At 36.7% G+C, this 26,162-nt stretch overlaps 1 protein-coding gene across 7 annotated transcripts in view; it reads left to right on the forward strand.

The window, feature by feature from the left end:
- The first annotated feature begins 219 nt into the window (after positions 1-219).
- The window catches only part of FANCM (FA complementation group M), a 69,237-nt gene continuing 43,294 nt past the window's right edge, over positions 220-26,162 (forward strand). For 2 of the 7 annotated variants that reach the window (XM_053224425.1, XM_053224424.1), the window contains exons 1-9: positions 226-1,266; positions 1,830-2,002; positions 4,509-4,586; positions 9,786-9,944; positions 16,140-16,271; positions 17,917-18,049; positions 19,164-19,289; positions 19,782-19,868; positions 23,565-23,749. In XM_053224425.1, the coding sequence (XP_053080400.1) occupies positions 750-1,266; positions 1,830-2,002; positions 4,509-4,586; positions 9,786-9,944; positions 16,140-16,271; positions 17,917-18,049; positions 19,164-19,289; positions 19,782-19,868; positions 23,565-23,749 (1,590 nt within the window). In that variant the 5' untranslated portion in view covers positions 226-749. Of the gene's footprint in view, positions 1,267-1,829; positions 2,003-4,508; positions 4,587-9,785; positions 9,945-16,139; positions 16,272-17,916; positions 18,050-19,163; positions 19,290-19,781; positions 19,869-23,564; positions 23,750-26,162 lie in introns of all 7 variants that reach the window. The other 5 variants (XM_053224429.1, XM_027065653.2, XM_053224428.1 and 2 more) reach the window with 5 other exon arrangements.

Below are 26,162 nucleotides of genomic sequence, written 5' to 3' on the forward strand. Positions count from 1 at the left end.
AGAAGTCGAGAATCATATCCACGTCTGAGGTAGAAAGCTATTGCTAGAATAGAATAATACCACACTGACGCTTACTGCTCTGTATCATTTAATGGTGGAGTATCAGGAAAACCTAACTTTTTTCTTTTGGATTTCCCGATGAATACAGGACCAAACCATTCACTCTTAACAATAAAACTATTAACATAACGGGTTGCCTCTCCAAATACTGTGAAAAAGAGACATTTTTTTTTCTCAGTTTGGATAAAGAAATAAGACTAGATATTTAATTCTACCTAAATCCTTTTCACCTCATCTTCTGATTTAAAAACACAGCCAATAAGGAATGTTAGACGCTCAAAAACGTTAAATTCACAAAAATATGGGTATCTGTTGTTCCTAGTATCTCAAGGTTATTTATTTTTATCTTTTTAAGCAGTATCACTTTAGCGATGAGGCCCGGACACACACAGTCCTTGTGAACGGAACTTAGATTTAGAGTCTGTAAAGAAATTAACTACGGACCACATTTAGACTAACTCCTTAACAATGCGCATGCGTCTCCGGGAGGCCGCGAGAGTTTCCGGGAAGCCAGCCAATTATATTTCCAACGCAAACTCAGTGGCGGTATTTTCAACTAGATGAACCGGCTGCAGTCCCGCCTTCACGTTCCACTGTTGTGTGCGAAGGTAACCGATGTGGAGCCGAATGGCGGTTGAGCTGCTGCAACTGCTAGTGTCCGAGAGAAGCGTTTGGTAGTTGTCGGCCTAATGAGCGGACGGCAAAGAACGCTTTTCCAGACGTGGGGCTCAAGTTTTTCTCGATCCGCAGGGGCTCCGGCTTGCAACTCTGGACCTGAGCGGCCTCAGAGCCCTGGCATCTCCAGGGCACGTTGTCCTCCAGCGGTAGAGGTTGCCGAGGTTCCGCCGGAGTCGGACGATGATGTATTGCTGGTTGCAGTGTACGAGGCAGAGCGGCAGCTGAGTCTAGAGAATGGCGGTTTCTGCACCTCAGCGGGCGCCCTGTGGATTTACCCAACTAATTGCCCAGTGCGGGACTACCAGCTGCACATTGCCCGGACCTCTCTGTTTTGCAACACGCTGGTGTGTCTGCCGACTGGATTGGGAAAGACCTTTATTGCCGCCGTGGTCATGTACAATTTCTACCGCTGGTTTCCTTCCGGCAAGGTGGTCTTCATGGCCCCCACGAAACCTTTGGTGACACAGCAGATAGAGGCTTGCTACCGAGTGATGGGTATCCCGCAGTCCCACATGGCCGAAATGACAGGTATTTTAGAAAGAATGGGCTAATTTGAAATTAAGAGCACGCATTCTGGTGGAAATGGAAGCAAAGGAATTCCTGACCCCTGTGGAATAGGCCCCAGATCACAATATCCGTATTTTACATCTTCTCCCTTAAGGCATTATCTACTTGTAGCAAGTCTGGCCCTAACGAAAAGGGCTGATTTCTTCAATTTTCAGAGACTCCCCGTAGTTTGAGCATTTTGAAGCGATTGTGTGTGTATACCCCATTAGTAAGTGAACATGAGAGTTCCTGACTTTCTTCCTCAGAAAGATTTTCCAGTTGAAGAAGGTACTTCTCTGCAGCTATTATGCCATTTTGGTAGGAATTCTCTAAAGACAGGCTAGTTTTGTTGTTTTTAGCCAGAGTTGACATTTGGGTCACAACAGAGTTTAAAACGTAACATTTCCATGACTTGTTAAATTGTTCTTGTCTGAAGGCAGATTACCAAGCAGGGCTGCATTCTGAAATTAGGCCAGATTGTTTATAAATATTTTAAAGATAATAGCCTTGGTGTTTAGAATGTAGGATGTCACTTTTGTTTACAGGATCTACTCAAGCTTTAACCAGGAAGGAAATATGGCGCAGTAAGAGAGTCCTTTTTCTTACACCTCAAGTCATGGTAAATGATCTTTCTAGAGGAGCTTGTCCGGCTGCTGAAATAAAGTGTCTAGTTATTGATGAAGCTCATAAAGCTCTTGGAAACTATGCTTATTGCCAGGTAATGTTTTATTTAAAAGTATTTTGTACTGTGAATATATTGTTAACAAGTATTTTGGTGAATACTTGTTGATGGAAGTTATTGATGTATTATCATTATGAAACAGCCTCTTATTTCCGAATAGATGATGATAGGAACTGCTTCATTCAAATCAGTGTCTGTGCTGTCTTTTTTTTTTTTTTAATTCTTGACAAGACCATTAGTGTCAGGTGTAGATGATGAAAGCCTAGTCCTGATTGAGGCAGTGATCCAAAATAAGGTTATGGGTGAGTTTTGGAAGTAAGATAATAATCCAAAGATTGGTAGTAGATATGCAGTATCATTCCTTGGCAGCTAGGTAGAAATCATACTTAACTGTCAAGAGTTGTTACCAAGAATGATTGACATAATGTATGGGACATACCTAACACAGTGCCTTCTGTTTAAGGCACATGAATATGAATTACAGAGGTGAAGAGGTGGGATATGGCTGGAGAGGTACTTGAAGTCCAGGTCATGAAGGCATTTATATTTTATGCTTAGCAGTTTGAATGTTGTTTGTAGGACACTGGGGATGTAGGTAGTGGAGACTCGTTGAAAAGTGTTTACTGGGGTGATACTTAAGATTTAAAAGAGATTAGAAGAGAGAAGACTAAAAGTAGAGTGTACGATGAGAGAGAGGAGCAATTTAGGATGACTCCCAAGTGTCTGACTTGGAAGATTGTGCTTCTAGTCGAGATGGACAGTTCTGGAGACACAGAAGATTTGAGTACTGTGGAAAGATGAGTGCAGTTTAGATTGTTGAGTTTGAAGTGTCTGTGAGGAATCTAGCTATCAAGGCCCAGTGGGCAGTGGGAGACAAGTTTCAATCTCAGTGGGGAGTTCTGAGCTGGAGATACAGATTTGGAAATTACCAGCATATAGGTGGTAGGTAGTTAAAACTATAAGCTGGTGATATCAGGGAGAAGGTATAGAGTAAGAATACAAGTGAAAATTGATTTTATTTAGTGCAAAGAGATGAATTTTACTGCCAGTTTGTGCATTTGTAGTTTCCTTGGGGACTTTATGTGTTATTGTATTATATCTCTTTGTTATCTTCTGAAGAGAATAGTCCTCTTTCTTAGAGTTGATTTTAAGAAGGAAATGGATATATATATATACACACACACACACACATATATATATCTGTGTGTGTGTGTATATATATATATACACACATATGTATATCTGTGTGTGTGTATATATATATTATTAATATCTTTCCAAGTTAATATCCAATGTGTTAATGTTTCTGCTTGAGAGGGGCATTTAAAAATTTTAATTTTAAGTCTGTGAATTTACTTTGTAGATTTACTAATACTCAGCAACTTTAACTCATTTATTTTATTTGCAAAAAATTTCTAGCATTGTTAACTTTTTTAATTACAATATTGATGCTTTTATTGAGTACAAAGAGACATACACTGACTTCATTAATATCCAAATACCCCTTAGTGTTTACGCTGTATTGAATATTATAGAGTCCAACAGGCACACCAAGTCCATGAAGAATGTAGCTTCCTGGGTTACAAACACAGCATCATTTCCTCTTCTACAAAATGCTTGAGAATCCCGCTTTCATAAGAATAGTGTATTAGGGACATTTTGTCTTGCATCAGTTTTTAGAACAATTCTACATTAAGTATGATATTTTATCTTTGTGTATTCTCTATTATATTAAAAAAAAATAATGTTTTTTGAGATTAGTCCAAATTCAGTATCTCATTGAATTCATCCTTGACATAGGTTGAAATAAGAGCAGTTTTTAGATAATCTGGTTTAACTGTTTCCTATATCTAATGTGGAAATCTGGGGTACTGAGAGCTGTTCCTGCAGTTGAGTTTACTTAGGGGTCCTTTTGCCTATATAAGGACCACATGTAAAGGGGTATATGGGAATCTGGTGAAATATCCAATATTAATCATACCAGAAGGGGTGGGTTGAAATCATACTGCAAAGTCTAGAATGATGCTTTGGTGCCACTGAGAAAATGTGTTAGAATTTAAAAGGAGAGGTGGGTTTTTAAAGTCTTTTCCTAAAACATTTTTTTTTTCCATTTCAAATCTAAATTCATACTGGTATTTTTTTTCCATTTTTATGTTATGACTTATCTTAATCTGGTAAGTGTGTATACGGATATAGCTGTAAAGCTAAACTGTGGTCCAGACCACAGAGAGTAGACTCTCCTTCTTTCATTTGCCCTTGAATTAGCTCTCATTATTTCGATTTGCCTCTAATTAGGCCTTGACATTGTAGCTTTATGTATATAAGAATCCCTAAAGTGTTTTTGATTGGTGTAGAGTATGAACTTGAATTATTTGCTTTTCAGGTAATGTGACTAATGATAGTTCCATCCCTTAGCCCATCAATACTCTGAATAAGGAATAATGATAATAGAACATTGGAACAATATAATAGCTTGTTTAACAGAATCACTGATATTTTTGTATTGGATAGATGAAATTAAAAAAAAATTTTTTTTTTTAAGGTTGTGAGAGAACTAGTCAAATACACAGATCATTTTAGAATCTTGGCTCTTAGTGCCACACCAGGTAGTGATATAAAGGTAAGTAAAATGTCTTTTCATTTATTAACAGTTGAGCATATAAGAACTTTTGTATGGGGCCAGATCAGTTTGCCATTCTAGTATTTAATTTGACATCAAGACTACATTTCTTAAACATGCCTACCTTGGTTGGAGGAGTTTTTTTCTACATTAGTAGTTTTCAGATGTGAGTGTGCATAAGAAACCTAAAGTAGTTTGTTAAAAGTACTAAATTTGTACATAGTATAAGTGGTTTTTAAATTGTTTGTATTTTCAGGGTTCTTTTAAAGTTTTATTTTGAGGGGCACCTGGGTGCCTCAGTTGGTTAAAATCTGACTTTGGCTCAGGTCATGATCTCACATTTCATGAGTTTGAGTCCCATGTTGGGCTTTGTGCTGACAGCTCAGAGCTGGTAGCCTGCTTCAGATACTATGTTTCTCTCTTCCTCTGATCCTCTCCTGCTTGTGCTCTGTCTCTTTCTCAAAAATAAACGAACATTAAAAAAAATTTTTTTTAAATAAAGTCTGAGATAACTTAGACTTACAGGAAATTTGCAAAAATTGTAATCTCTATCCTTTGCTCAACTTCCCTTAATGTTAACATAGAACCATGATAAAATTGATAAAACCAGAAAATTAACATTGGTACAATACTAGTAACTACTCTGTAGAACTTGGCTTGAATTTGTCACTTTACCCACCACTGTTCTTTTCAGTTCCAGGGTCTGTCTGGTCCAGGATCTCATACTGCATTTAGTTGTCATGTGTCAGTCCTTCCTATCTGTGATAGCTCCTCAGTATTTTCTTGTCTTCCATGACCTTGATGCTTTTAAGAGTAAATGCCAGGGGCACCTGGGTGACTCAGTTGGTTAGGCATCTGACTCTTGATTTCTGACTTAGGTCATAATCTCGTGGTTCATGGGATCAAACCCCTCGTAGGGCTCCATACTAAGCATTGAGTCTGTTTGGGATTCTCTGTCTCTCTGTCTCTTTCTCTTTCCCTCCCTCCCCCTCTTCCCCACTTGCATGCTCTCTCTAAAAAAAAAAAAAAAAAAAGACCTAAACATTAAAAAAAAAAAAAAAAAAGTAGCTGCCAGTTATTTTGTAGAATATTCCTCAGTTTGGGTGTGTCTGATGTTTTCTAATGAAAACATTGGAGTGAGGTTATGCCTTTTTGGCAAGAATACTCCAGAAGTGAATACCGTACCTTTCTTAGGGCATGGTATCAGAGAATACATGATGTTGATTTGTCTTACGGCTGTTGCTGTTAATTTTGACTTGGTTAAAGTGATGTCTTCCCAGTTTCTGCATTTTAGAATTACTGTTATCCTCTCTGTTTTCCAATGATGGTTCTTGCTTGCAATAGCAATTTCTGTGGTATTTTCCTAATCATTGTTTCCTTTCTCTCATTTCTTTTACATTTGTTAATGTGAATTCTTTTGTAGTGAAAAGCTATTTCTTCTCTCCAATTTATTCAATTCTTTGTATCAATATGGACTAATAGATATTTATTTTAGTGAAAAGCTATTTCTTCTCTCCAATTTATTCAATTCTTTGTATCAATATGGACTAATAGATATTTATTTTTATCTATGGGCTGCATTCCGGTGTTATCATTATTAATTTTTTGCTCAGATTATTCCAACTTTGGCCATTGGGAGCTCTTTTAAGATGGCATCTATGTTCTTTTGGACATGCACTTTTTTTTTCCTTTTGAACACTTTTCATCTTGCATCACAGGATATTTTATGCTCATTTAATATTTTTCATGTCCCAGCCATGGAATCAATCATTTCTCCAGGGAGCTCTGGTTTCCTTTATTAAAGGAGGATAAAAGTGCAGATTTTGAACCCCATCTCATGACACTCTAACTTAGTATCTCTGAATAGTCTATAGTTTTGAAGACTTTCTATGATAAGTTTCAATGCTGTCAAGTTGTAAGACTTTTTTCTTTTGTTCATAGCCTTGATATTTTTTCAGAAATTTCTGTACTGTCTCTGATCTTACCCCAGTCTCTTTAAACATGCTTGATGGTTTTTATTTATTTTTTATTATTTTTTAAGTTTATTTATTTATTTTGGGAAAGAAAAAGAGAACCGGTGGGGGTGGGGGGGGGGCGGGGGGAAGGGCAGAGAGAGAGGGAAACAGAGGATCTGAAGCAGGCTCTCTGCTGACAGAGAAGAGAGCCTGATGCAGGGCTTGAACTCATGAACTGAGAAATCATGACCTGAGCTGAAGTTGGACTCTTAACTGACTGAGCCACCCAGGTTCCCCCATGCTTGATGGTTTTTGTCATCTTTCAAGTCTTTGCTGAAATGTTACACTTCAAAAAGTTAGCTCTCCCTATGTTGTGATTTCCTCTTGTGTGTGTGTGTGTTTGTTCTTAATCATAATATGTCATTCTTTTACTTATTCATTTATTTGTTGTCTTTTTCCCCCGTGAAAATACTAGCTATATGATTATAGAGATTATGTCTATCTTGGTCATAGCTGTATTATCAACCCAATGCCTGGCCTGTGGGAGTCATTCAAATATTTATTGAATGATTAAAAATATTAATGTCTTGGGGCGCCTGGGTGGCTCAGTCGGTTGAGTGTCCGACTTTGGCTCAGGTCATGATCTTGTGGTCCATGAGTTCGAGCCCCGCATTGGGCTCTGTGCTGACAGCTCAGAGCCTGGAGCCTGCTTCGGATTCTGTGTCTCCCTCTCTCTCTCTGCCCCTCTCCTGCTCATGCTCTGTCTCTCTCACTCTCAAAAATGAATAAATGTTAAAATATTAATGTCTTACTCAGTTTTATAAAATGGTCATAATTCTGCAGATTATGTGGACCCTCAGTAACTGTAGTGTACTATATTATGTATTGTACCACATGTTGCGAATACAAAGATGATTAAGATATGATTCTTGTTCTAGAGTATTTTTTATTTGAAATTATATTTATATAATTTGATAATATATAAATTTGTTAAATTGATATTATACAAATTTATATAATACATTTATAAAAATATAATTTGAAATTATATTTAGTTTGTTTGGGGCACCTGGCTGGCTCAGTCAGTAATGCGTATGACTCATGATCTCAGGATTGTAAGCTCAAGGCCCACATTGGGGGTAGCCTTACTTAAAAACTAATATATACATGCAATTATATTTTGTTTGTTTTTTTGAAAACTTATGAGGCTTTTCTAGCTTTAAAAAAAAAAGCTCTTGGGACGCCCAGGTGGCTCAGTGAGTAAAGCATCTGACTTTGGCTCAGGTCATGATCTCATGGTTCATGAATTCGAGCTCCGCATCAAACTCTCTGCTATCAGCTTGGAGTCCACTTCAGATCTTCTGTCTCCCTCTGTCTCTCTCCCCTCTCCCACTGTCTCTCTTGCTCTGTCTCAAGAATAAATAAACATTAAAATAAAAATAAAGCTCTTAATTTCTAGACACTTTCAGATTCTCCCCACTGCCCCCCACCCCCACATTGGTTCATTTATTCTTTCTTTCAATTCTTTTTTGAAAAAAAATTATCATTGAGGTATAGTTGACATGTTATGTTAGTTTCAGGTGTCCCACATTAGTGACTTGACAATTCTATACATTACTCAGTGCTCACCCCAATAATTAAAGTCACAGTTTGTCACTGTATAACATTATTACAGTATTATTGACTTTATTCTCTATGCTGTGCTTTTCATCTCTGTAACTTATTTTATGACTGGAAGTTTGTACTTCACTTATTTTGCCTATTCCCCCACTCACCTCTTCTCTGGCAATCACCAGTTTATTTTCTATATTTAAGAGTCTTGTTTGTTTGTTTTGATTTTTAGATTCCACATATAAGTGAAATAATATGGCATTTGTTTTTTTCTGACTTATTTCACTTAGCATATCAGTGTCCATCTATGTTGTCACAAATGGCATGATTTCATTTTTTATGGCTGCATAATCAGTGTGTGTGTGTGTGTGAGTGTAACATACACACATATATATATGTATATATATATCACATGTATGTGAGGTATCTCACATATTTATTGAGGTACAATTGGGTTGCTTTCATATCTTGGCTATTGTACATAATGCTGCAATAGGTCTTTCACCTCTTTGGTTACATTTATTTCGAGGTATTTTATTCTTTTGGGTGCAGTTTTAAATTGAGTTTTCTTCATTTCTCTCTCTACTTCTTTGTTACTAGTCTATAGAAATGCAACAGATTTCTGTATAATAATTTTGTATCCTGCAACTTTATTGAATTCATTTATTCTAAGTTTTTTTGGTGGAGTCTTTAAGTTTCTTTGAACTTTAAAAAAAAAAATTATTTATTTATTTTGCAATGGAGATAGAGAGTGTGCGTGCGTGAGCACTACCAGGGGAGGGGCAGGGAAAGGGGGAGAGAGAATCCTAGGCAGGCTCTGTGCTGTGCTAGGGCTCGATCTCACTAACTGTGAGATCATGATCTGAGCTGAAATCAAGATTCTCTTAACCGACTGAGGCACACAGGTGCCCCTTTCTTTCAACTTTGATCACACTGTCTGTATTTGAATTTATGTTTTTGCTCCAGTTCCCTGAAATTACAATTCAACTTTTGTATAAGCTTTCAGTGAAGAAAATTTAGAAGTACAGTATATCCAGAAATATATTCACATTATATATACTGGAAAATATTCTAATTTATCAATAATTGATTTAGTGTAGCATATACCCTATCCCCTCAATTTCTTAACAAGTCAATTTATAAAGTACTTCTAAGATATGTTTGTGTCATTTAATAGTAACAAGACTTCTTTGTTCTACACACACACACACACACACACACACACACACACCATTGGACAAAAGTGTTTGCCAGAAAACCAGGAAATCTGGGTTGTAGTTCTGGCTCTAAAATTGACTATGTTACATAATGTTTTGGTGATTTATTTGCTAATCTAAAGCTTCTGTTTTGTCTGAGTCTTTATAAGATGTAGATGAAGGAATATATCACTCCCATTGAAAGGTGCAAAATGTGTTTGAGGAGCTTATTGGATGTTTACTAATATTCTTATTTTTTAGATGCTTGGCTGGAAAGGCTGCATGAAAGATGTTTCAAAGCCTTATCCTCCTATTGTACCACTATTATAGTTTAAAAAAGGTTTAATATGAATTTTACCACTATTTTATTTTTGTTGGTAGCCTAAACTAAAAATTTAACATGTAATATAATTATAATCGTACTTGATTTTGTGTAGGCTGTTCAACAGGTTATTACTAACCTACGAATTGGGCAGATAGAACTTCGTTCTGAAGATTCTCCAGATATTTTGCCATACTCTCATGAAAGACGAGTTGAAAAGCTAGTTGTTCCCCTTGGTGAAGAACTTGTAGCCATCCAAAAGGCATATATCCAGGTAAGACATTTGTATCGCAATTCAGGGTTTTGATGAATGAACTGATGATGTATTTTATTTTGTAGAATTTGGTGTGAGCATATTACATATTTATATCATTTTATATTATTAGTATTTGAAATATTCTTTGAAATTAATATTTTTGGAATGAGTACCCTGTTTTGTTAGTTACTATTAGTTAAAGAGGAAATATAAAATGATGGACCATTTCTACAAGCCAATAACAACCTTATTTTTTATTATTTATTTATTTATTTATTTATTTAAAAAATTGTTTTTTTTAATGTATGTTTATTTATTTATTTTTTTTTTAATTTTTTTTTCAACGTTTATTTATTTTTGGGACAGAGAGAGACAGAGCATGAACGGGGGAGGGGCAGAGAGAGAGGGAGACACAGAATCGGAAACAGGCTCCAGGCTCTGAGCCATCAGCCCAGAGCCTGACGCGGGGCTCGAACTCGCGCACCGCGAGATCGTGACCTGGCTGAAGTCGGACGCTTAACTGACTGCGCCACCCAGGCGCCCCTGTTTGTTTATTTTTGAGAGAGACAGAGACAGAATGTGAGTGGGTTAGGGGCAGAGAGAGAGGGAGACACAGAAGCAGAAGCAAGCTCCAGGCTCTGAGCTGTCAGCACAGCGCCCAATGCGGGGCTCGAACTCACGAGCTGTGAGATCATGACCTGAGCCGAAGTCGGACGCTCAACCGACTGAGCCACCCAGGCGCCCCCAACCTTATTTTTTAAAATACACCTATTAAAACACACACACACATGCATATAAATAGCAGAGCATAGAAAACCTAAGTGTATAGCTCACTGAATTTTCATGTAGTGAACACACTTAGAATACATGTCCAGATGTAAACAGAAGCTTCTTTATAAGAAAATATATTTTCAGTATTTTCTTCCTGGGTCTCTTATACAGCAATGATTCTCAGCTGGAGGCAGTTTTGCCCACCTGGTGACATTTGGCAGTCTTGACATAGTTTTGGTTGTCATAACTGGAAAGGGTAGAGTACAGTTGCTAGTAGAACCCAATATGTAGAGACTAAGAATGCTGCTTAACATCTGTAATGAACAGGATAGACCTCCAACCACAAAGAATTATCTGGGCCAATTGTCAGTATTACAGTGATTGAGAAATTGCTTAGACAGTCGTCACATCCAATGGGAAAAATTTGAGGTAACACATTTTTTTTCTATAGTTCATAATTAGTGTCATGCTAAGAGAACATTTTGTTTCCATATCTTCATTGTTATGGATTAAAGATGCCTGCAAATTTTTCACACTCCTCCCATCGAGAGAGAAGATGCATTTCCTTTTCCCTCCAATCTAGACTGGCTCTGTGACTCACTTTCACCAGCAGAATGTGATAAACCCTAAGTAAGCCATGATGAAACTCAGCTAAGCCATGTTCAGGAGAAATGAGGAAACAGTAGATAGCTAGAATCGAAGGCATAGACATATGGCCCCAGTCAAGGTATGTTAACCCTTAACCTCCAGCTATTTGAGGCTCTAGACATCAAAGAGCAGAGATTAGCTGTCCCTGCAGTGCCCTGACAGAATTTTTGACTTTTGACATTTTATTTTACAGTAGTTTTAGATTTTCAGGAAATATGCACAAATAGTATAGAGATTTCCATTGGGGAGATACTGTGAGACCAGTTGAAAGTCCTATTTCTCAATATACTTTGGTCTATTTTATTTTATTTTATTTATATATATTTTTCTTATTTTTTAAAATTTGCATCCAAATTAGTTAGCATATAGTGAAACAGTGATTTCAAGAGTAGATTCCTTAATGTCCCTTACCCATTTAGCCCATACGCCCTCCCACAACCCCTCTAGCAACCCTCAGTTTGTTCTCCATATTTATGATTCTCTTCTGTTTTGTCCCCCTCTCTGTTTTTATATTATTTTTGTTTCCCTTCCCTTATGTTCATCTGTTTTGTCTCTTAAGGTCCTCATATGAGTGAAGTCATGATTTTTGTCTTTCTCTGACTGATTTCACTTAGCATAATACCCTCCAGTACCATCCACGTAGTTGCAAATGGCAAGATTTCATTCTTTTTGATTGCTGAGTAATACTCCATTGTATATATATACCACATCTTCTTTATCCATTCATCCATTGATGGGGCATTTGGGTTCTTTCCATACTTTGGCTGTTGTTGATAGTGCTGCTATAAACATGGGGGTGCATGTGTCCCTTTGAAACAGCACACTTGTATCCCGTGGATGAATGCCTAGTAGTGCATTTGCTAGGTCATGGGGTAGTTCTATTTTTAGTTTTTTGAGGAACCTCCATACTGTTTTCCAGAGTGGCTGCACCAGCTTGCATTGCCACCAACAGTGCAAAAGAGATCCTCTTTCTCTGCATCCTTGCCAGCATCTGTTGCCTGAGTTGTTAATGTTAGCTGTTCTGACAGGTGTAAGGTGGTATCTCATTGTGGTTTTGATTTGTATTTCCCTGATGATGAGTGATGTTGAGCATTTTTCATGTGTCGGTTGGCCATCTGGATGTCTCCCTTGGAGAAGTGTCTATTCATGTCTTTCGCCCATTTCTTCACTGGATTATTTGTTTTTTGGATGTTGAGTTTGATAATTTCTTTACAGAGTTTGGATACTAACCCTTTGTCTGATATGTCATTTGCAAATATCTTCTCCCATTCTTCCGTTTGCCTTTTAGTTTTGCTGATTGTTTCCTTTGCTGTGCAAAAGCTTTTTATTTTGATGAGGTCCCAGTAGTTCATTTTTGCTTTTGTTTCCCTTGCCTCCGGAGATATGTTGAGTAAGAAGTTGCCGTGGCCAAGATCAAAGAGGTTTTTGCCTGTGCCCTCCAATTTTAGCATGCAATAATGGTTCTTGCCTGCTACAGTTATTTCTGTTTGCATAATCACGGTTTCTCCTTTTCCTCATTCTTTCATGTTGTCAACTTGAATTCTTATATAATGAAGACCTGTTTCTTCTCCTTCATTTACTAATTCAGTTCTTTGTATCAATATAGACTAATAGGTATTTATTTTTTTCTATGCACTACAATTTAATACTGTCATTATTAATTTTGTTGCTCATATTGCTTCAGCTTTGGCCATTTAGAGCTCCTTGTGGTTTTTGGACTTGTGCCTTTTTGTTTTTTTTAATGCTTAACTTTCTGGCATCACAAGATGTTTCATGCTCATTAAGTTTTTCTTGTGTCCCAGCCATGGAATGGACCATTTCTCCAGGAAATTCTTGTTCCTTTTATGGGAGATTGGTATTTTCAAACCAAGATCTGTGTGTTAGGTGTGCTAATTGTTACTGTGGTGTCTTGACCTGAGCACTTAGTGAATTCTTTTTTATTTTTTTTTAAGTTTTATTTATTTATTTGACGAGGGCCGGGGGTGTGGGGGAGAGAATCCCAAGGAGGCTCCTCACCACCAGAATAGAGCCCGACATGGGGCTCTATCTCATGAACCGTGAGATCATGACCTGAGCCAAAATCAAGAGTTGGAAGCTTAACTGACCACTAACTTAGCATTACTGCTTGAATTCTTATCTGAAGAATTAGAATCGTGAGTAAATGTTTTTTTAATTGAGTTTGTTTTTTTAAGTTTTTAATTTATTTATTTTGAGAGAAAGCATGCATGCACATAAGCTGAGGAGAGACAGAGAGGGAGAGAGAGAATCCCAAGCAGGCTCCACACTGTCAGCACAGAGCTCAACACAAGGCTTGAACTCATGAAATGTGAGGTCATGACTTGAGCTGAAACCAAAAATCAGACGCTTAACCAACTGAGCCACTCATGTGCCCCAGTTGTTTTAATTTATTATGTTTTGAAGTACTTTGTAATGCAGAAATAGATAACCAAAATATTCATTTATCATTTAACCTTTAATAAGTCTTTTTAAAGAAAAGCTCTATAGGATTATGGTTAATATTTTTAAATTGTAACAAATTTGAAGCATTACTAATTTAAGATATGGCAAAGAATTTCAAGTAATCATCTCTTTTTTTAAATTTTAACTTAAAAAAAATATTTATTTATTTTTGAGGGTGGGGGAAGGTCAGAGAGAGAGACAGAAAACCAAGCAGGGTATTCGAACTAACAACCTGAGCCAAAATTCAGAATCCAGCACTTAACTGACTAAGCCACTCAGGTGTCCCTCATCTCCTTTTTAATTAAAAAAAAAATTATTTAAATATAGTTGTCATGAAATGTTGCAGTAGTTTCAGGTGTACAAAATAGTGATTTGTCAAGTTTTTTGTTTTGCTATGCTCATCACAATTGTAACTACCATCTGTCACCATGCGATGTTACTATATCATTGACTATAGTTTCCTTTGCAATGCCTATTTATTTATTTATTTATTTATTTACTTTATTAATTTTTTTTTTACTTTTTTTTACATTTATTTATTTTTGATAGAGACAGAGCACAAGTGGGGGAGGGGCAGAGAGAGAAGGAGGCACACAATCTGAAGCAGGCTTCAGGCTCCGAGCTGTCAGCACAGAGTCCAACGCAGGGCTCAAACTCAGAAACTGCGAGATCATGACCTGAGCCGAAGTCGGATGCTTAACCTACTGAGCCACCCATGTGCCCCAATTTATTTTTTTAAAGTAAACTCTTCACCCAACATGTGGCTTGAACTCACGACCCCAAGATCAAGAGTTGCATGCTATACCAACTGAGCCAGCCAGGAGCTCCCGGAAGCTTTTTATTTTGACGTAATAATCACTTCCTTAATACTAATACATTTTCTCATGATTAAAATCATTGCATTTATAAGGATCTAAAAATTATAATTTTTATAAACACATATAGTAGGCATTTAATTTTATTGATATTTTTAGAGTACTTCTGTAGGTATTATGATCAGCAAAACTGGAAGGGAGGAAAAATAAAACTCTACTAAATTGCCCTATTTTAGGAAATATGAATTAGGCAAAAGTTTAAACTGTTATACAACTGTATTGTTGTAGTAGGTCTTCATCGGGAAGTCTCTGTTTTCCTTCCCTCTGCCATCAAACTCATTCCTGCATCAGGACCTTTCGAATGCTGTTTCCTCTGGCTCTTTCCTCAAAACCTGTCAGCATTCAGATGTCGGTTCCAATAGTACCTCTTCAGAGAGACTATCTTTGTTTACCTTTCCCTCAAAAACTATAGTATTACTGTGTTTTAGGTTCTTGTACGTTTATCTCTTTGTTCACTCTTTATTCTTTGCTTCCCTTCATCGGATATACGTTTTTATGAAAGTAGTGACTTCATTTGTCTCAGCTACAAATTCTCAGCCGTTAGGACAATGCTTGACATACACTAGGTGCTTAAGAAATATTTCTTGAAAGAATGAATCAACAAATCACATTGAATGTACTCAAGGCATTTTGATTTAGTCAGCCAGACTGCAAATATTTACCTATATGCCAGACTTTGTTCTTCATATTGAGATGCATCAGTGAGAAATTAAAAGTCCTCCATTAATTGTGCTTAGATTATAGTGTGTGTGGGTTGGGGAGGAAAGGGACTTAAGAAATACACAGATAAACATGTATGTCTTGTTATTTAAAAAAATTTTTTTAATGTTTATTTTTGAGAGAAGGAGAAAGCAAGAGAGGGGCAGAGAGAGAGGGAGACACAGAATCTGAAGCAGGCTCCAGGTTCTGAGCTGTCAGCACAGAGCCTGACATGGGGCTTGAACTCACAGACTGTGACATCATGACCTGAGCTGAAGTCGGACACTCAACCGACTGAGCCACCTAGGCACCCCAACATATATGTTCTTAAATTATAGTTGGATCTAGTAATTGGTTATGCTGACTTTCATATGGATGTTTTCTGGGGATAAATGTTAAGTACTCTTAAGTTTTGTTATTTTGCTGTGTTTACTTCAAAACGTAAGACAAACTTCATTTAATATATGACTTCTATTTTAATGTGTGAGGAAATGATTATATTTGAGAAAAGACTTTATTTTTTTAATGTTTATTTCTGAGAGAGACAGAGCACATGAGCAGGGGAGGAGCAGAGAGAATGGGAGACACAGAATCCGAAGCAAGCTCCAAGCTGTCAACACAGAGCCTGATGCGGGGCTCGAACCCACCTGTGAGCTCATGACCTGAGCTGAAGTCAGACGCTTAACTAACTGAGCCACCCAGGCGCCCTTGAAAAAGGACTTTAAATTAAGCTTAAACTAAATTTCATTGAAATTTTCAGGTTTTGGAAGCATTTGCCAGTTCTTTGATTCAGAGGAATGTTTTGATGAGAAGGGATATCCCTAATCTAACAAAATACCAGATAATTTTGGCAAGAGATCAGTTTAGGAAAAACCCATCTCCAAATATTGTGGTAGGTATTTTTAAATTAATTTTGAAGAGATTAAGTTTTAGTTAGTGCTATGATAAAATGTAAATAATGGTTGTTTTCTTGGTATATATTAGCTTATCAAGAATTCTGATATGATTTATGTAGTTCATAAAAGCATGAAAAAAATCTAGCAAGAATGCACCTTAATGCTTTGAATTAAGTTAATTTTATCTTCTAACTTTTAATAAAGACTTGGTATTTTAGTTCATTTCTGTGTTGCAAAATCAAAGTGCTATGAGAGGGTAGATTCTAACTAACTTTTAGACCTAGAGCATCATAGTAAGTTTCTTATTTCTAATCTTCTTAGGAAAAAATTAGATGGATAGGAACATACCCATCAAGCTAGGTCCAAAGTTAGAAGAGATGCTCACAAATACAAAAAGGCACTGAGTCATTCCTTGAACTGAGAGGTAATGCATGTGCAAAAGAACAGAGGCATTGAATGATGGTATGAAGGAGTCAGTGAACTAGCCATTGTGGCTGAGGTAAAAGATCGAGGAAGTCAGATATGATAGTCTAGGTTGTGTGCACACAAGAATGGTTTTAAATATTACACCGAGAAATACTGATTTTTATCTCATAGTATCTGGGGAACCACTAAGGGAAACTTTTCTGTAAAATTACATTATATTATACTAAACTTTAATAGGATGTGTTTAAATTTCTGCTAGGAGTTAAAGGTTCATTTAAATTTTAAGTACTAAATCTGAACCTGTTGAACTTGGATCTCACTAATGAGAGTTTATATTTTGTAGAGACAGGGTTTTACCCTTTCAGGTAATGGGGGTGCCATTTTAGGGCATTTATCACTATGCTGTGAACATTTAAAATGGCTATTACTATTTACTGATCTTAAATGCTACTAGGAATGTAAGGTCCAGAATAATAGTTATCTTGAATAAAGGAAAATAATAAAAATCTATTTTCAGTGGTCTCTCTTATCCTATTACATAGTTACACCTGCTGTATGTTGTCATTAAAGGAATACGTATTTCACTTTTCCTTGAGAGTAGTGGTTAAAAGCACAAGTACCCTGAGCCAGAGTTTGTGGATTCAAATACTGGCTCTACAGTTTCCTCATCTATAAAATGGGCATAACCATAGTACCTACCTCCCAGGTGTTGATATTAAGTGAGTTTGTGTGAGTGATGTGCTTAGAACAGTGTCTGGTGCAAAGAGAGTGTCACATGTTACTACAGAATGTATGTGTGGTGTTAAATGTTAGTGTTAAACTGTCTGATTAAATTCTGTTCTGGTGCCAGTAACATTTATGAGGATAGGCCAATATGTGACTTATTTTCCATTATATCCCAAATATCTATCTTCATGCTTGATATGTTAAATAGTTTTGAAAGAACAAATGAATATACATACTGCTAATAATTTACCTATAATGAGAAACAGTATATGATAAATATTTCTCTCCTTCACTTATTCTCTTTAAAGTGTAAGTTTCGTATTGAATTAAAAAGGCACAGATTTTATGTGGAAAATACACTGGCCCCTTTCCAAAGCAAGGTCCTATGATATTCTATAGGTAGACCTTCAATAGAGCAGTAAATTCTACACAGAACATGTATCTTTATTTCTTCCTTTGGTTAAATTTGGTCTGTGCTTGTTTTTCTAGGGAATACAACAAGGCATTATCGAGGGAGAGTTTGCTATTTGTATTAGTTTATATCATGGTTATGAATTATTGCAGCAAATGGGAATGAGATCATTATATTTCTTTCTTTGTGGAATTATGGATGGAACTAAAGGTAAATTACATTAAATTATTTAAAGGAATAATGACATGTTATTATTTTGGTTAAGGATATATTGAACACTTGGGTTACTTAAAAATGCTTTATTTTAGGGGTGCCTGGGTGGCTCAGTTGGTTGAGCATCTGACTTTAGCTCAGGTCATGATCTCCCATCTCGTGAGTTCGAGCCCCACATTGGGTTCTGTGCTGACAGCCTGGAGCCTGCTTTGGATTCTGTGTCTCCCACTCTCTCTGCCCCTCTCCCACTCATGCTCTGTCTCTCTCAAAAATAAAATAAAAAAAAAATTTTAAATGCTTTATTTATTTATTTATTTACTTTAAATGTTTATTTATTTATTTGAAAGAGAGGGAGTATGAGCAGGGGAGGGACAGAAGAGGGGAGAGAGAGAATACCAAGCAGGCTTCATGCTCAGTGCAGAGCTCAACATGGGTCTCAATCTCACAAACTGTGAGGTCATGACCTGAGCTAAAGTCAGGAGTTGGATGCTTAACCCACTGAGCCACCTAGGTGCATCCAAAATGCTTTATTTTAAAAAGCAATAAAATAGGGGTGCCTGGCTGACTCAGTAGAATATGCAGCTCTTGATCTTGGGGTCATGAATTCGAACCCTACTTTGGGCATAGAGATTATTTAACAAAACAAAACAAACAAAAAGCAATGTAATAGTTATGTAACAAATGACTGTTTTTTTGTTTTTGATAAATTGGTAGTAAAAAGCAAGCCATTTAATACATATGTGACTGTGGAACTGAAAACAGTTGCTGGTTTTTATGTTTAAATTAGAAAAATTTGTATTCATGGCTAAAGTTTAATTTCTTTTATTTTTTATTTTATTATTTTTTAAAGCTGTATTTATTTATTTTCAGAGAGAGGGGCTGGGGAGAGGCAGAGAGAGGGAGAGAGAATCCTAAGCAGGCTCTGCACCTTCAGTGTCAAGCCCGCTGTGGGGCTTGAACTCACGAACCATGAGATCATGACATGAGCCGAAATTAAGAGTTTGATGCTCAACTGACTGAGCCACCCAGGCGCCCCTAATTTCTTTTTAATGAATAATAAATTTGATTAACTTATTTGTTAATTTGGAAAATCTTTACTTAATTTCTGAAGGAATGACTCGGGCGAGAAATGAACTTAGCCGAAATGAAGACTTCATGAAACTCTATAATCATCTAGAGTGCATGTTTGCACATACACGTGGTACTTCAGCAAGTGGCTCTTCTACTATCCAAAAAGGTCTGGTTTTTCTTTTAAAACTTTATATTATTTCTTTATCAGATTAATTTTGAAATTAGGCTTCATTGATCCAAATTATCTATAATCACTTTTATTTCTGTGGCAACGGATCTGTTAAATGCTTAAAGATTTTATTCTTTAAGTTAGGATAAGTATATATTCAAGGTTATAAACTTTAAATAGATGCTAGTAGTTGTTACTGTTAGTGAAAATTCTTTGAACTACCAAAAACTGATTTAAAGCTTAATTCAAAACCCATTTTTTCCCATCTACTTTGCTTCTGATTTCATCTGGATTCTCTTTCAGAATGAAATTATAATAAAAATTCAAAGTTTATTTTATAGTAGGGCTTATGTGCTACCCAGATGCTACTTAGTATTTAAATGAACAGAAAAAAAGTAAGATTTAACAAATCTATTTTGAAAAGGATAATTAAAATACATTAATTGAATATAGAAAATATAGAATGATTTTCTGGTTTTTGTTTTGCAGGAGATAAAGATAAAAATTTTGTCTATAGTCATCCAAAGTTAAAGAAATTAGAAGAAGTTGTAGTTGAACATTTCAAGTCATGGAATAGTAAGTCATGTTTAGTAGCTTCAAGGCAAGACAAAGTTACTGAAAGAGCTAAAACTCTGACTTTATGGGGAAGATGGGCTTTTAGTTACCCTGGATAATAAATGTAAAAGAGAAGATTTTGAGAAATTTTGGGAGGGTGGGACAAGGGACATGGTGGGAATGCTAAGAATAAGGTATTATATGAAAAAGAAAAGTCAATCTGGGGCAATAGAAGGCAAGCAGACAGTAAAACAATATATAATAGTGGGGAGAAGTAAGGCAGGTAAGGAAATAGTCATGGAGGAGTGCTGTTTTATATAGAGTGTTAGAGAAAGCCTATCTCTAGGGTGATGTTTGAGTCATTACCTGATGGAAGTGAGGTAGTAAGCCTTGTGTATTTCTGGGGGATGATCATATCAGGCAGAGAGAATAGTAGATTCAAAGTCCCTGAATCAATAGGGTATTTGGTATGATTGAGGATCAGTAAACAAACCAATGTGCTGGAGTAGTGTAAGAGTGGTATAGGCCTGGTGCCTGGGTGGCTCAGTTGATTGAGCATCTGACTTCAGCTTAGGTCATGATCTCACGGTTGGTGAGTTCAAGCCCTGCATTTTGCTGTCAGCGCAGAGCTTGCTTTGGATCCTCTGTGCCCCCTCTCTCTCTGCCCCTCCCCTGTTCATGTTCTGTCTCTCTCTCTCAAAAATAAATAAACATTAAAGAAAAAAAGAGTGGTATAGGCAAAGATTGGAGAGGTAGCTTATAGGCCAAGTCAAGGCTTTGGTTTTTATTTTACAAATGTTTGTGCTTTGTGAAACTGTTAGAGGGACCTTTAGAGCAGGAGAGTGATGTGTTCTGACTTACATTTTATTTATGTATTTATGTATTTAATTTTTAAAGACATTCTTTTTTAATGTTTATTTTGAGAGAAAGCACACAAGTGTGAGAGGGGCAGAGAGAGAGGGACAGAGGTTTCATAGCAGGCTCCATGCTGACAGCAGGGAACCTGATGTCGGGCTTGAACTCACGAACACAAGATCATGACCTGAGCCGAAGTCTGATACTTATTTGACTGAGCCACCCAGGTGCGTCTAATTTTTTTTTTTTTTTTTTTAATATTTATGTATTAGAGTGAGAGACAGAGCATGAGTGCGGGATGGCAGAGAGAGGGAGACACAGAATCTAAAGCAGGCTCCAGGCTCTGAGCTGTCAGCACAGAGCCGGACACGGGCTCAAACCCACGAACTGAGAGATCATAACCTGAGCTGAAGTCAGAATGCTTAACCAGCTGAGCCACCCAGGCACCCCTGACTTCCATTTTTAAAAGATAGCTGTGGTAGCTTTTGCAGAGTGTAAACATTAGCATCTTAGGAGACTATCGTCATGTTTAAGAAGATGCCAGATGATGGTGGCTGGTGCCAAGATGGTAGTAGTGGAGGTGCTGAGTGGTTATAGATTCTACATATACTTTGAATTTGGAGCCAACAGTATTTGCTGGTAGATTGGACATAGGATATAAGAAAAATAAAAGGAATCCTGAGTGTGTGTGTGTGTGTGTGTAATTGTATGAACAAAAAAAATTAGGAACAGCATACAGAAGAAAGAACATGCACTTTTAGATGCTTTTGAGATATGTAGGTAGAGATATGTAAGTACTGACTAAGTGAAACAGGATCTCAGAAGAATGATCTGGGCTATTTTTATAGAATATATATATTCTCTACATATATATGAATAAATTTTGGAGTCTTCAGCATAAAGGTAATATTTAAAGTTTCAGAAATGGTTATGATCACATTACCGGGAATACAGTTTAGAGACAAGAGAAGGCCTAGAACGTAGTCCTTTTAAAGTTGGGGGGGATGTCTGGCTGGCTCAGTTGGTGGATCATGTGACTCTTGATCTCAGGGTAGTGAGTCTGAGCCCCATGTTGGGTGTAGAGATTACTTAAAGATAAAATCCTAAAAAAAAATCAGAGCAAAAAACCACCACAAAGGAGGTTAAGAAAGAAACTGAACAAGTGAATGGCAGAGAAGCTGAGGGAAGAGACTATTTCAGTGAGAAGTAGTGGACTGTGTTAGATGCTGCTGAGAGGTTGGTAATATGAACTAAAAAGTGACCATTGGTAAAATGAACTAAAAAGTGAGCCTGGGTGGCTCAGTCAGTTAAACATCTGACTTTGGTTCAGGTCATGATCTCATGGCTTGTGGGCTCAAGCTCTGCGTCGGGCTCTGTGCTGATAGCTCTGAGCCTGGTGCTTGCTTTGCATTCTGTGTCTCCCTCTCTCTCTGCCCCTCCCCCGCTCACACTCTGTCTCTCTCTTAAGATAAATAAAGGTAATAAATTAAAAAAAAAAGTGACCATTGAATTTGGCAATAAGTAAGTTATTGATGTCTTTTATAGAGGGTCTTCAGTGGAATGAAGGTAGAACTTTGGCTGCATAGCCTGTTGAAGCTGATAGGGTTTGCATTGAAAGTAGCAGTTGGTCAGAAGTTGGTCAGATGTAGAGGCTTGATGCTATGGTAATTCAAAGAAGGTTTATCTAGAATAATTTCTTTGCAACAGCTGTTGCTTTTTCCTTAGGTATTGTGAATTAACTTTATATATATTAAATCATTCAATTCTTAGAGTTTTTATGAAGACTAAATGAGTTAATATATAAAATGCTTAGTGTATGGCACACACATAAAGAGTAACATAAATCCTAAGAAAGAAAAGGATTGTCAAAGTCCTAAGCAAGCTTAAAAGTAAATAACAAAAAAACCTCATACAACATTCAATTATTAACCAGTTGCTTTGTGCAAGTCTATATACTTTGTATTCAATTCATTTTAGATATGAAGAAATTAAAGCTTAAAAAGATTAACTGTCACGGTTTCACATAACCCAGAAAATTAAGTGGCCCACCCTCAAAGATCATGTAATTATTCTGTGTATTCTACTACCTCCCAAGCACAGAGATACTGGGATCAGCTTTGTGATTGACTATAGGGTATATTCTATAGTTAGACTTGGAGAATTAAAAAAAAAATTTTTTTTAACATTTATTTACTTTAGGGAGAGACCACAAACAGGGGAAAGGCAGAGAGAGAAAGAGGGACAGAGGATCCAAATTGGGCTCTGCACTGGCAGCAGAGAGCCCGATGCAGGGCTTGAACTCACAGACTGTGAGATCCTGACCTGAGCCCAAGTCAGACATCTAACAGACTGAGCCCCCAGGTGCCCCTAACCTTGGAGAATTTACAAGTATCTTAGATTCAGGGACAGAATGCTATGGCCTGGATTAAGAAAGTGCCTTTAGTGAACAAAAAGAAAAGGAAATATTTATGAAATCAGTGGGAGCTCTACAATTCTGTGATTCTGACTTAGAAAGTAAAGGTGAATAACAGGCATCATGCATGAATTGAAGTACTGGTTAAAAGGGATTCAGGTAATGTTTATTTGATTTGTTTAGGATTTTTATTTGATTTGTTTAGGATTATTATGACAGCCAATGATTTGTTTAGGATTATTATGATAGCCAATGAGAGGTAGGGACCCAAGAACATTAAAATTACTAGAGAAGGTAGGAAGAAACCAGCAAAGGTTTAAGACATTTTAAATTACTTTTTTGAAAGAATTATCATTCATTAGTATATAGTTTCAGGGTTGTATTTTGAAATACTTTTTGTATATTGCTTTTAAAAAAAATTGTAATGAGAGTGTTTTTTTGTTATGTAGCTCAAAATGCCTCTGAAAAGAAATGTGGTGAGACCAGAGTTATGATCTTCTCTTCATTTCGAGATAGTGTGCAAGAAATTGCGGAAATGCTTTTAAAGCATCAGCCAGTTATTAGAGTGATGACTTTCGTTGGCCACGCCTCAGGGAAAAGCATGAAAGGGTTTACCCAGAAGGAACAACTGGAGGTAATTACTTTTGGAGGTGATGAATATTAAAATGATATTGATTAGCTTGTATTTATGCCTCTTTTGTTTTAATTTGTTGGTCAGCTACTTTGTTTTTAAGTTTATTTAAGAGAGAGAGAGGGAGTGCACATGAATTGGGGAGAGGCAGAGAGAGAGAGAGAGAGAGGGGGAGAGAGAATCCCAAGCAGGCTCCACGCTGTCAGTGCAGAAGCCAGCACAGAGCTCGATCCCATGAACTGAGATCATGACCTGAGCCGAAATCAAGAGTTGGACACTCAACCGACTGAGCCACCCAGGCACCCCTCAATCAGCTACTTCTTAAAGATAATTTTATAGTAAACATGTAAATAAACAGAGGCATATTTTGAAAGATCAGAAAAGTGTTTTTTGTGATTTTGAGACTTTATTCAAGTAAGGTAATGTGTAGTGGTTAAGCAGAAAGGCTCTGAAATCGTATTACCGAGGTTGGAATTCTGGCCCTACCACTTAGCTCCTCTACTTCTTGTGCCGCAGTTTTCCTTACCTGTAAACATACTTGATAGAGTTGTCGCAAGCATTAAATGAAATCATACTGTAGAGCCTTCAGTAAATGTTTACTATTTATTTTAAGTCACTTTAGTTATATATTCTGAACAAATAATGAGCTTATTTCTTTTTCTGTTATTTAAAAATCTTTTTTTTCCCTTAGATTTTATTTTTAAGAAATCCCTACACCCAAGTGTAGGGCTTAAACTCACAACCCTGAGATCAGGAGTCACACGTTGCACTGACTGAGCCAGCCAGGCACCCCAAAGATGCATTTTTTTTTTAATTTTAATTTTTCTTTTTTTTTTTATTAAACAATTTTTTTTAATGTTAATTATTTTTGAGAGAGAGAGAGAGAGAGCGAGCAAGCAGTGAAGGGGCAGAGAGAGAGGAAGACACAGAATCGGAAGCAGGCTTCAGACTGAGCTGTCAGCACACAGCCTGACACGGGAATTGAACTCACAGACTGTGAGATTATGACCTGAGCTGAAGTCGGCCGCTTAACTGACTGAGCCACCTGGGAGCTCCAATTTTTATTAATTTCTTAAGTGATTTCTACACCCAATATGGGGCTCAAACTCACAACCCCCAGATCAAATGTCACATGCTCAACAGACTGAGCCAGTCAGGTACCCTATTATTTAAAAATCTTAATTTAAAAATACAGTCAGATGAAACCATTTATGCTCTGAATAAGAGGTCATAAGTTTTCTAAGTGCTATGTATGTGTTTTTGGGATATTTTAGACTATTGATTTTTATAAATTGTATACAGGTTTCTGTAGATTAACTATAGGTCTTCATTTGAGTAGTCATTGACAATTAGGTGTGTCTTTAATGTCTAATTTGACAGATCTTTTCTTCACTTTGTAAACATTAGTTACAAGAGGAATACTATTCTTTAAATACCTTTTATACCAGTCCTTACTGCACTCAGCAGAGTTTGTTTAAGCTGACTGGATCTGTGGGGACAGTCTAAGAGGTTTCCCTGAGTCTGAAACAGAGTAACTTTACCTTTCTCAAGTCTGATTATATGTATTTTAAAAGGTTCAGATATCTAGCAGGTTATTATTACTACTCTTACATTTATATATGAATGAAAAATGAAGTAGATTTTTGTCTAAGGAGTTAAGCATTTTGAAATACTAATAGTACCCAACCTAATCTCTGGCCAGTTTTATTATTACCTAAAATCATTATTTCCTGAGTTTGTCAGTTACCATAAGAAACCTTATTGATTTTATATTAGCTTTGTCCTTTCCTCACTTATATCAGTAATATTTTTATATAGGCTAGAGTAGCAACCCTTTTTCTTATTCCTGCAATAATTGCTTTCCTGCAGTTTTATTCTAAAATAAGCTTTTGTGCAAAGAGTTGTAAGTAAGTTTTTTCATTTCTTTAAAAACAGGAGATGAAGTGAGAGAGGAAGTAGGAGACCAGATCCTTTAGGACTTTTTAGGTCATTTCCATTTTCTTTAAGTTAAAAAAAATTTTTTTTTAATGTTTTTATTTATTTTTGAGAGAGAGAGAGACAAAGAGTGAGAGGGGGTGGGGCACAGAGAGAGGGAGACATAGAACCCGAAGTAGGCTCCAGGTTCCAAGCTGTCAGCACAGAGCCTGATGTGGTGCCCAAACTCGTGAACTGTGAGATCATGACCTGAGCTGAAGTCGGATGCTTAACCAACTGAGCCACCCAGGCATCCCAATTTTGTTTTAAGTTTTTATTTGAATTTCAGTTAATTAACATACAGTATAATATTAGTTTCAGATGTATGATACAGTGAGCCACACTTCCATACAACAAATGGAGCTCATCACACAAGTGTACTCCTTAATCCCCATCACTTATTTTAGTCATTTTCCTACCTACCTCCCCTCTGATAACCGTC

This window comes from Acinonyx jubatus, chromosome B3 (genome assembly GCF_027475565.1).
Source record: "Acinonyx jubatus isolate Ajub_Pintada_27869175 chromosome B3, VMU_Ajub_asm_v1.0, whole genome shotgun sequence".
NCBI lineage: Eukaryota > Metazoa > Chordata > Mammalia > Carnivora > Felidae > Acinonyx > Acinonyx jubatus.